Here is an 11,281-nt window from a genome sequence, read left to right as displayed (position 1 = left end):
GAGCCTCTGCCTTCGGCTCAGGTCATGATCTCGGGGTCCTGGGATCGAGTCCCGCATCCGGCTCTCTGCTCAGCAGGGAGCCTGCCTCCTCCTCCTGTCTCTCTCTGCCTGCCTCTCTGCCTACTTGTGATCTGTCTGTCAAATAAATAAAAAAAAATCTTTAAAAAAAATGATTAAAATGGTAAAATCTATTATATATATTTTACAATAAAATTAAAAAACAAAACAAAACAAAACAAGACTTCACTGTTTTAAACCACTAGGTTTGGGGTAGTTCTTCACACAGCAACAAATGAGCAGAATAGTTCCTCTATACAAATGCAAGTCTAAAAGAAGAACTGTGCTAGTTAGCATTACTCCCCAAATACATATTGGCTATATTACAGGGCTTCATTTTAAGAAATCTTGCCTATTTAATTTTTTAATTTCCTAGCAGAATCTTCTGCAAAGAAGATTTAATACAAATATTAAAATAAAATATATGAACAGATTTTAGATTGGCAGTTAATACTGAATTATATATAAAATAAGCATCCTATGTGGCATTTAGGGATAAAAATCTTTTATGGAAGTGAAAATAATTATAATCCAAACAGTTATTTCTGGGATCCACCTGGAGGAAAAGACGGGAAAGAATTCACGGCCGGCCTTCCTGCTCCTAATCTCTTCTTCCCCTCTCACAACCTACAATTGATGAGAAAAGAGAGATGCCTTCCCTGAAATCAAGCCCACCATATCTTAATTCCTAACTATATCAAACAAGCCATGCCATAAAAGAAGTGAGAGTGTGGGGCAGAGGGAATGGTTGACACAAAGACAAAGATGACAGGAAAAATACAAAGAAAAATACAGAAATAACAGCTGGTGGGAGAAAAATGGTGGACATATTCAGAACGAAACCCTGTTATTTATTTAATCTTTCCCAATTCTTAACACCAAAGGAGTAAGAATTTTGATATAATTCTGTGACTGAATGAATATTGCAGATTTGGGTATGAAGTTAATAGCCAGAGAACTGTCTGGGGTATTGAACTCTCAGATCAGGTAATAAGAAGTGAATATAAGGAACAATCTTCATGGCCCCTGCTTGGCTCAGCTGGAGTGTGTGACTACTGATCTCAGGGTCCTGAGTTCAAGCCCCATGTTGAGTGCAGACATTACTTAAATAAACACTTAAATCTTCAAACTGGTCCATCTCTCCCTCTAAAAAATCAAGGCTTATCAAGGATCTTCCACTTCCAAAATAGCAAGAAAGGAAGGAATAAAATGTTAGCCAAAAAAAAAAAAAAAAAAAAAAGAAAGAAAAGAAAAGAAAAATGTGAGTAGCATGTAGTTCTGTATTAATACATGATTTGAAACCGGCTGTGTATAATAAACTGTGCGTAGAAGCACTTAATGGAACTTTGTACAACACTGTTTATAGGTGTATTTTGAATGTTATTAATGTTATCAGACATGACTGCTACATTAGTTTCAGAATCCTTAACTATACAGAAGGAAGGCTGTTCGTGAACCATAAACCTTGATGCTTAATGTACCACTGATAGTAAACAATCAGCTGTCCTTTCTAACAGGTAACTTTTGTATGGCCTTTAATATCTCTAAAATAAATATATAATTGTAACTTACCTAAGTAATAAAAACTGTTTATTTATTTATTTTAAAAAGCAGGCTGCATGCCCAACATGGGGCCTGAACTCATTACACTGAAATCTAGAGCTGCATGCTCTACCAACTGAGCCAGCCAGGCCACCCTAAGCAACCAAGCCGTTGGTGAAAGTTTTCAGCTTTCTGTAACTAGGGTTGGTCACAATATCACAGACTCCATTTCTTCATCTGAAAAATCAGAACAGAACCAAATAACCTCTAAGCTATCTTTTGGATCTAAAATTCTAAATATCCATGGTATCTTTCTGGTATGCAAATTTGGTGGTAAAGACTTATGCAATTCAAAATATTTTCAAATTATCCTTCATTTCCAAAATATAGGTATTTCTCTAATCTACTATTACTATTCTTTCTAATCCAATATTAATACAAAGTATTCATTTGTCCACTGACCAATTATTTGCATTAAATGTGGTGCTGGCAGGGTACAAAAGTAAACAAAAAGAGACATGGTACCTGTATTCATGAAGCTTACACAAAGTTGGGGAGACAAACCAATAAACATACGCATGAATGTAATAGATCTGTAAAAAATTATATGAAGGAGCTAAAAGAACACGTAATGGGGAATCTAAGAGACTTCCCTTAAGAACAGATGAGTGACAAAAGATGAACACATGAATGACAAAGGAAGTTGAGAAGAGTACATATATGGGTTATGCAACGTGGAATCTGTCTAGGTAGAAATGAACATGGCATGTTCAAGGAACTGACTGAAGGCCAGTGTGATTGGAAGTGTAAAAATATTTAAAATACTTCCTTGAAAACTGAAATTAAAATCTATAATATATACCCAAAAGTATATCTTAGCTATTCCAAAAACATACTCTAAGAACCATTTTCAAGAAAGCTTCAAAACTTTCTTGAAAAAACTTACAATTGCTTCTGTTAAAAAAAAAAAATGCTGTCCTATTATCTCCTTGCAAAAGATCAAATTAACTTATTGATTCCCTTCTTTTTTTAATTGCAAAAAAAAAAAAAATCAAAACTTCTTAGTTATACTTAGATCCTTTTAAGAAAATCAGCTATAAGAATGAAAATAAATTAGATGCTACTGCCCTGGTTCTGCCACTAAGCCACTCTATGACTGATCTCGATACATGTTACTTGGCCACTCTGGCCCTAAATTTTCTTATCTGTGAAATACAGGGAGTTCTAGAATTTCTTTTAAGATCCTTCTAACTCTAAAATTATGGTTTTGTTAAAAATATTTGTCCCATTCTTGAAAACTGAAGAGAATGGACCAAACATCTCTGAATTCCACTAAGATTTTACCTTTCTTTAAGCTCAGTTTGCAGTTATACAGCATTTGAACATTGTTGATATGCTATAATAAAAAAAAACTACTTTATAAAATTTGCCCATAATTAAGGGTTTAATAAACACAAAAATTATCAAAACTGGCTAAACACTATTAAAAATCTATGCTTCCACTGAGACAGTACTACTTTAACCAGGGATCCCTAGAAAGCACAATTCAAAACAGACTTAGAAAAACAAGGGGAAAACAAAATCATAACATTCTTAAGAAAAGCAAAATTTTAGCAGGACATTCAAACTGGTTAAAATGCATGTCAATTTTAACTTCCAGAAGAACTCATAACAAATGATATCCTAATCCAAAGCTCATTCTAGACTTGGTTACATGTCCATTTATGTAACAGCATTTCTGTTATATCTGTTATATCTCTATCCTCAAGTACAAAAAGTACATATGGATTATCCATCACTAGAATTCAAGATTTCGTTATTTTTTATATGAAAATAAAAATTAAAAGATATAAATTGTTTACTTAATAGCTTTGCATTTCATAATTTTTCAGCAACACCATTCAATATAACCTTAAAAAGCATTAATTAAGGGCCTCACCTCATGTATAATCTCTAGTATCAAATCTATTTTAATGGAAGGTACTGTGTCCTTTTCCTTCAAAAGAGTCAACAAATTGCAGAATCTAATTAGATTTTAAGAACTAAGGTAAAGGAATACTTTAAATATTCATTCAGCATTCACAACATCATAAACATTTAGTAGGCACTATATAATAAGCTCTAGAACAAAGGGGCAAGATCATTCCCTAAAAATACATTTCATCAAGTTGCCCAAGGTAGAAACACTGTCATCATTTTTTCCTCCCTCACCACCCACCAAGTCTGATTGATTCTAACTCTGAAACATTTCTTGGATACTTCCCTACCTCTCTTCCCACTACCATAGCCCAGCTTCAGGATTTCAACATCTTTCACCTACACTTTTTACCAGTTTCCTATCTGGATCGCCTGCCTCAAGTCTTTCCCTCTCCTTGCTCCATTCTAGCCCTAGTTGTGACAACCAAAAAATTTCTGACAAATGTTCCCTGGGGATCAAATATGCCCTGGCTAAGGGACATCTGGCTGGCTCAGTTGCTTTAGTCCTGGACTTGATCTCAGCTTAGGTCTTGATCTCACAGCCCTGAGTTCAAGCCCTGCACTGAGCTCTGCACTGAGCTCCACACTGGCCGTGGAGCCTACCTGAACGAAAAGAAGAAGAAGGAAGGAAGAGGGAAGAAAGGAAAGAAAGAAAATACCCTGTTTGAGAACCACTGCATCCAGTTGATCCTTAATAAGAACAGCACTATCTCATAAGGCTGTGGGCACAATCTATGTCCATGCAACAGAAAAAAGCAAAAAGCTGACCAACATAAGGCTGGAACTTACAACCTCGATCTTAAGATCATCACCATGGCTTAAATAAGCTAACTTAAAAAGAGCTAAAATATTCTCCTGAAAACCCCTTTGAACATGTGGACCTAAATCATCACCTTACTTCAAGTCTGAATTTTGAAGTCAGTACATTCTGTCAAAGTTTAACAATACTAAATTCATATTTAAGCTTCTGGGTATTAGAAAATTGTGACCATTTACTAAAATGCTTTGGTGATAAATCGATCTCCTCAGAAATGAACGGAAATTGGAACCCTCCTAGGCAAGCTATTGCCTCCATTTAAGGTTGTAAGCTACTCTGAACAGTATTCTCATAAATATTTCTAGAAAAAAGTTATTTAAAAAGCACTTAAATTCTCATGTTTGAAAAAACAAGCACATTCCCTTTAATTTCCCATAATGATTATATTCCTACAGAACTATTCAAAGATACAGCCAAGAAAGAACAATACCTTTCAGAGAGAGTAAAAAAACGAGATGATAAAATACCTAAAAAAGCCCGGGTAGGTCAAACTGTAAAGGCCAGGCCTAGCAGTGCAGTAATGTCACAGGACAGAGCACCCCTCCCACAAACGTCTGAAGTGTGAACACTGTGTCCAGTCGCTTACCTTCAGTCGCTTGATCATTTCATCCGTGGTGATCTTGTCGGTGATCTCCTTTACCCCCGGAGGGTAAGCGATCTTCCCGTCTGCACTCACGACGCCACAGAGGGCAGTGGCAGGCTTGGGCTGCGCGGTGAAGTCCATCCTGGGGGACAACTTTTCTTTCACAGTCCTCTACCGGCCTCTATCGGTCAGAAAACAAAAGTTCAGCGAGAAAAGGGAGACTTTGTAACCTCTTTTTTCATTTCAAAAATCTCTTATCTGAAAAGGGCCCTTTCTCCGGGAAGGCCGGGGACTCGGCAGCGGCCCCGCCGCTCGCCCCTCCCCGGGCCTGGACCCTGGTGGCCGCCCCGCCACCCCCACTCCCGCGGGCCCCGCCAGCCCCGGGCCCACGGGGCTCTCCGGCCCCAGCGGCCGCGGGAAGCGCCGAGCAAGCGCCAGGAGTTTCCCATTCCGCCTTTCACAATGAAATCCACCCCCAAGCACCGAGGTCCGAAGTTTGGCAGCATCCCGAGCCCGGCGAGGCCCTCACGGCCCCCGCTCGGTCGGAGAGAAGCTCCGAGTCCCCGCCCGGCCAGTCCCCTCCGGGAAAGGAGACGCGAGGCCTATAGGGCTCGGCTTAGGCCGCAAAACTAGGGACCCAACCCGACCCATACGCAACGGTGGCTCCGGGAAACGAACGCCTTTGCCGGGCCGAGCTTCGGGACCCCCGGCGTCCCCGCCACGCTCCCGCCCCTCCCCTGTCCCGCGGGAGGGGAAAACAAGCCGCCCTCCACCCCAAACCCCACGCCAGGAAGCGGCTGACGCGGCTCCGCACTTCACATTTTGTTCCTTCAACTTCGGCGGAGGGGCCCCGGCGGCTTCTCTCGCCCCCGACTGCTCGGTGCCGTCCGACGCTGCCGAGGCCTTACTGGCACCTCCGGGCAGCCCCGCCGGGCCTCGGTCCCGCGCCCCCCCCCCCCCCGCCCGCTCTGGTCTCCCCTTCCGTCCCCTCCCTCCACCAAACCGAGGGCGGGAGCCGAGCCGCCGCCGCCTTTACCTCCTCCTCCTCATGCGGGCGGAAGGTGCATCGAGCTCCCGGGCCTCTGTCAGGTGGTTGCGCCGCCGCCCCTCGTCGGGCTGCACACAAAGCGGCTCCGCGGGTCCCGCCGCCGCCGCCGCCGCCGCCGCCGCCCGCCCCGGAGCGGCGCTGGGGCTGGCGGTGCCGAGGAGGAGCAGCCGCCGCGGGGGGAGACGCGGGGCGAGCGTGTGCTGGGCGGGGAGACACTGCCGCTCTCCGTCTGGCCGAGGAAAAGCAGCCTCCGAGAAGGCTCCTCCGGGAGCGTGTGCGCCCGTGTCCGCCCGAGACCCCCGCGGCCCGCCCGACCGCACCTCGCGCCGGCCGGGTCCGCCGACCGGGACCCGGACGCCCCTCGCAGCGGCGCGCGCCCGGCCGTCCGTGCCCCCGGGAGCCGGCCCTTCGCGCACACACCAGCCGGTCACGCGAGCGGTGCGAGAGCACGCGAGAGCAGGGCGCGCGCCTCGCTCCCTCCCCTTCCTCCGCCGGCCGTGCCTCCGCCTCCCTCGGGCCTGAGGCGGCCGCGCGCGGGGCGGACAGCGCCGCCACCCGGTTGGCGCCAAGACTTGTCGCGCGGAGCGCCTCTGGGAAGATTGGACCCAAAGGGCAGGCAGAGGAGGGGCCCCTGTGGCGGGAAGAGAACCCGGTCCCAGAGGCCCCTGTGAGGGCAGGCAAGACGAGATGAGCTTTACGTTACGCCGCGAAGATGAGTTCATGACTTTTGGGGGTCATCCTGAGAGGCATGGACGGAACTGCTTGAAAGACGGTTAATTATTCGGTGAAAATGAACTAATTTCCTCCCCAGGAATAGAAGATCTGCAAACTGAGGAAAAGTTTTACAACATGGCACGACGTGAGCTACTCATTCTTGTTCCTTCTGAAAGCCACAGGAGTTTTTGCCTTCCCCTCCTTGCATTTCTAAAATTAATATTTTGAAAGATAGAAAATAAGAAAGTAGCTTTGAGTCGAATAGTTCTCAAAGAATGGTCTGAAACGTAGGTTCCTGGGCTCCACTCCCAAACCTAGAGAATAAGGATCTCTGAGTGACACCCAGAAGGAAGCATATTTGCAAATTAGCTAGATGGCTCTTGTGAATATGGAAATTAAAATATTTCTTAAAAATGTTTTAAATATACCCAGAACAACTTTTTCTTTTATCCAAAGGAAGAACCAATGCAGTGGGTTTGAACAGTTTAATGTTAAAAAAAAAAAAAAGGGGCAAATGAACCTCCGGCACTCATGTATCAGAAGATGAAGTTGAAAAAAGAATGGAATAATACGAAATAGCATTCAGCTTTTGAAACATCACTACCATAGTTTAAAATTATATTCGGTTGTATTCGATTATTATTTGTGATGAATATCTACTGGTCTTTTCCACATCCTTTACTTGGTCTGAAAAATATTAAAGGTAATGTACTCACTGAATTGTTTTTCAGATATTACACAAGGGAGCTCTCATCTTGGAATGGAACTGGCCATAGTTGCTCATTTGCTAGAACTACCCAAAAGTCAGTGCTTTGTTCTTGGGCATTTAGAGTAGCAGACAATCCATTTAAGTTCATCTTCATCCAAACAACTGAACTTACCAAAACCTACTCTCTTTTAAGTGCTCTCTCTCAAGGTGTTTTTTTTTTTTAATCTGTCATAAATAACAGAAGAGTGATGCTTTTCATTTTCTTTTTTTATTCGAGTAATTTACCCATTATTAAATGGAATTTTATATATGCTTATAAGTTTTAATTTTACACAATTTATGACTTTGTTAATATGTTTGACTTTATAAACACTCACAAGATTAGTAAGTCCTAAGGATTACAACCCGTAAGTAAACTAAATTTAGGGGCGCCTGGGTGGCTTAGTTGGCTAAGGGACCGACTCTTGATTTTGGCTCAGGTCATGGTCCCAGGGTTGTGAGATTAAGCCCGGTATTGGACTCTGCACTGGGCATGGAGCCTGCTTTAGATTCTCCATTTTTTTTTTTTAAGATTTAATTTATTTATTTGACAAACAGAGATTACAAGTAGGCAGAGAGGCGGGGCGGGGGGGTGTCCCTGGACCCTGGGATCATGACCTGAGCCGAAGGCAGCGTCAACCGACTGAGTCACCCAGGTGCCCTAGATTCTCCATTATTTCTCCCTCTCTTTCTGCTCCCCCGGACCCCCAAAATAAATAAATAAATAGAATTTATACAATTCTGAAAAATAGGAATTCTGAAATCTCTGCTTTTAGCCTCCTTTCTTAAACATTTGTCTCCACTGTTGTATATGAGAAGGGATACATTTATTTGTGCAATAATTATAGAGTGCCTGCTATGCAAGACATTGTTTTGGGCATTTAGAAAAAATTGGTAGTGGAGAGGGGAACAGAAATTCCTGCCTATCCTGGTGAAACTTAATTTGTTTGGGAAGAGATAGACAAGAGAATAAATAAATCGTTATGGAGAAAAATGGAGTAGAAGAGGAATGCAGATCACATGTAGCCTTTTAGGCCCTTGATCTTTGGAAGGACTTTGGCTTGTACTATGACTGAGATGGGGGAATTATTGAAGTATTTTAAACAGAGAAGTGACACGATATGATTTATGTTCCATGAGCCAGGCAACCTTGGGCACATTACTTAGTCTTCCTGTGCCTTATTTTCTTCTCATCTGTTGAACAGATATAATAGTTTCTATCTCTGAGGGTCATTATGAGGAATAAATAAGTTGACATTTGTAAAGTGCCTAGAATTGGAACTACATACTCGGCTCTACATAAGTGCACTCTCTCTCTCTCTCTCTCTCTCTATCTATCTATATATAATGAAAGAATCATTGTAGCTGCTGGGTTGAAAACAATGTAGAAATGCAAGTATAGAATTAGGGTAACCAAGTATAAGACAACTACAAAAATCCCAAGGAGAGATGGTAATAAGGACCAGGTAGTAACAATGAAGATGATGAAAAGTGTGACTAACACTTGAAAAGTGGCTACTACAACCAGGAAACTGAATTTCTTTTTAAGATTTTATTTATTTATTTGACACAGAGAGCGAGAGAGAGACCACAAGTAGGCAGAGAGAGAGAGAGAGGGAGAAGCAGGCTCCCCGCTGAGCAGAGAGCCCGATGTGGGGCTCTATCCCAGGACCCTGAGATCATGACCTGAACCAAAGGCAGAGGCTTAACCCACTGAGCCACCCAGGAGCCCCCTGAATTTTTAATTTAATTTAATTTTAAAATCTAGCCACATGTGGCTAGGTCACTATTATATTGGACAGTGCAGTTCTAGAGTATAGAGTTCAGAGGAGTGATTGACAGAAAATGAGGTTAGAAGATAAACTGTGTTCATATTGAATACTACAGATGTTGAGCAGGGTGATAGTTTAAAAGGATGAATTGGGGTAATAGAAGAGTAAAGCTGTGCATGGTGAAAGTGGACTAAGGTAAAGTATAATCAAACAGATAAAAATACAAAAATATTTAAGATACTTAATGCAGTTCTAGGGGCACCTGGGTGGCTCAGTGGGTTAAGCCGCTGCCTTCGGCTCAGGTCATGATCTCAGGGTCCTGGGATCGAGTCCCACATCGGGCTCTCTGCTCAGCAGGGATCCTGCTTCCCTCTCTCTCTCTCTGCTTGCCTCTCTGTCTACTTGTGATCTCTCTCTGTCAAATAAATAAATAAAAAATCTTTAAAAAAAAAGATATTTAATGCAGTTCTAAAAAATATGTCTATTCTGTATATCTGAAATTACTTATTTGCTTTTCGATCTGAAATTAACTAACTAAATCTGTTCTGAGTATTTTCACAAATTATGCATATGAATCATCCGTGTACCTCTGGTCACAGAGAAATTAACCATCTGTCATAATCACTATGAAAGTTGAAAAAATGGTGCTTTATTTTAGTGTCTTTCCGGATATCACTGACATCTTGGCTTAGATTTGCTAAAATTGGAATCTAGGCATATAATAATAATAATTTATCTATCTGTACTGAACTAAGTAAGTTTGACATGTTTCACTGATGACTGATAAAGACAAAATATATGAAGCCTGGGGGCGCTTGGGTGGCTCAGTCGTTGGGCGTCTGCCCTTGGTTCAGGTCACGCTCCTGGGGTCCTAGGATTGAGCCCCACATCTGGCTCCCTTACTCGACCAGAAGCCTGCTTCTCCGTCTCCCTCTGCCTGCTTCTCCCTCTGCTTGTGCTGTCAGATAAATAAAATATTTAAAATTTTAAAAATATGAAGTCTGAATCATTTTGGTCTAATATGACCAAGACGTTAGTGATTAACTTGTCATAGTAATTTAAAGTCTTTATTTGAATTTTAGTTTCTTAGTCTCCGTGCAAATCTCTCTTCAGTTTAAACTGTAAAGGCTGACCTGCACCATCATAAGTTATAGCAGCCTCCTTTTTTCTTTTTTTAAGATTTTATGTATTTATTTGAGAGGAGAGTAAGAGAGAGAGAACAAGCAGGGGGAGGGGTAGAGGGAAAGGAAGAAGCAGACTCCCGACTGAGCAGGAAGCTCTGGGATTATGACCTCAGCTGAAGGCAGACACTTAACTGACCTAGCCACTCAGGTGCCCCTATCAGTTTCTTAAAGTTGTTTAATCAAAATTAAGTATTACTTAACTAGCAGGGAAGACAAACTATAACCAAACATTTTCAAAACATGAAAGAAACCACAGGTATAAACAAGATGAGTAAATCTTAGTGACATAATCTGATAACTTGTTTATAATGTTCAAAAGCAAAGCTCAGGGGGGTGGTTCCCCTGAAGTACAAAGGGAAGGAGGGAACACAGGGGGACAAGATGGGAGAATGAGTGCACAGGTAGATGTCTTCCTATCAAAGCTTTAGTCTTGGACAGAGTGGTGGCTTCACATGTGTTCATTAAATGATAAGTGAATGAATGTATGAATGAATAAGGACAATCCATGCACCAGTGAGGGATGCGTTCATAACCCAAGGTTTTTTTTTTTTTTAAGATTTTATTTATTAGACAGAGAGAGATCACAAGTAGGCAGAGAGGCAAGCAGAGAGAGAGAGAGAGAGGAGGAAGCAGTCTCCCTGCCGAGCAGAGAGTCCGATGCGGGACTCGATCCCATGACCCTGAGATCATGACCTGAGCTGAAGGCAGAGGCTTAACCCACTGAGCCACCCAGGCGCCCCCATAACCCAAGGTTGATGAGTAATCCAATTCAGGGTCTCTGAGTTGCAGAAGAGAAAAGAAATAAGATGACAAACTCTTCAAGAAATTAAAAAATATAT

General features: G+C 42.3%; 1 protein-coding gene across 4 annotated transcripts in view; it reads right to left on the bottom strand.

The window, feature by feature from the left end:
• The window catches only part of LOC111148923 (PDS5 cohesin associated factor A), a 140,079-nt gene extending 133,803 nt beyond the window's left edge, over positions 1–6,276 (bottom strand). For 3 of the 4 annotated variants that reach the window (XM_022505714.1, XM_022505717.1, XM_022505716.1), the window contains exons 1-2: positions 6,013–6,276; positions 4,980–5,157 (exon numbers count right to left, since the gene is read on the bottom strand). In XM_022505714.1, coding sequence (XP_022361422.1) covers positions 4,980–5,117 — 138 coding nt within the window. In that variant the 5' untranslated portion in view covers positions 5,118–5,157; positions 6,013–6,276. Of the gene's footprint in view, positions 1–4,979; positions 5,158–5,790; positions 5,810–6,012 lie in introns of those variants that run through there. The other variant, XM_022505715.1, reaches the window with a different exon arrangement.
• Between the last annotated feature and the right edge of the window lie 5,005 nt (positions 6,277–11,281).

The sequence above is a fragment of the Enhydra lutris genome, unplaced genomic scaffold (assembly GCF_002288905.1).
Source record: "Enhydra lutris kenyoni isolate GAN:26980312 unplaced genomic scaffold, ASM228890v2 scaffoldscaffold21, whole genome shotgun sequence".
NCBI lineage: Eukaryota > Metazoa > Chordata > Mammalia > Carnivora > Mustelidae > Enhydra > Enhydra lutris.
This window is presented reverse-complemented; position numbering and strand designations above follow the sequence as displayed.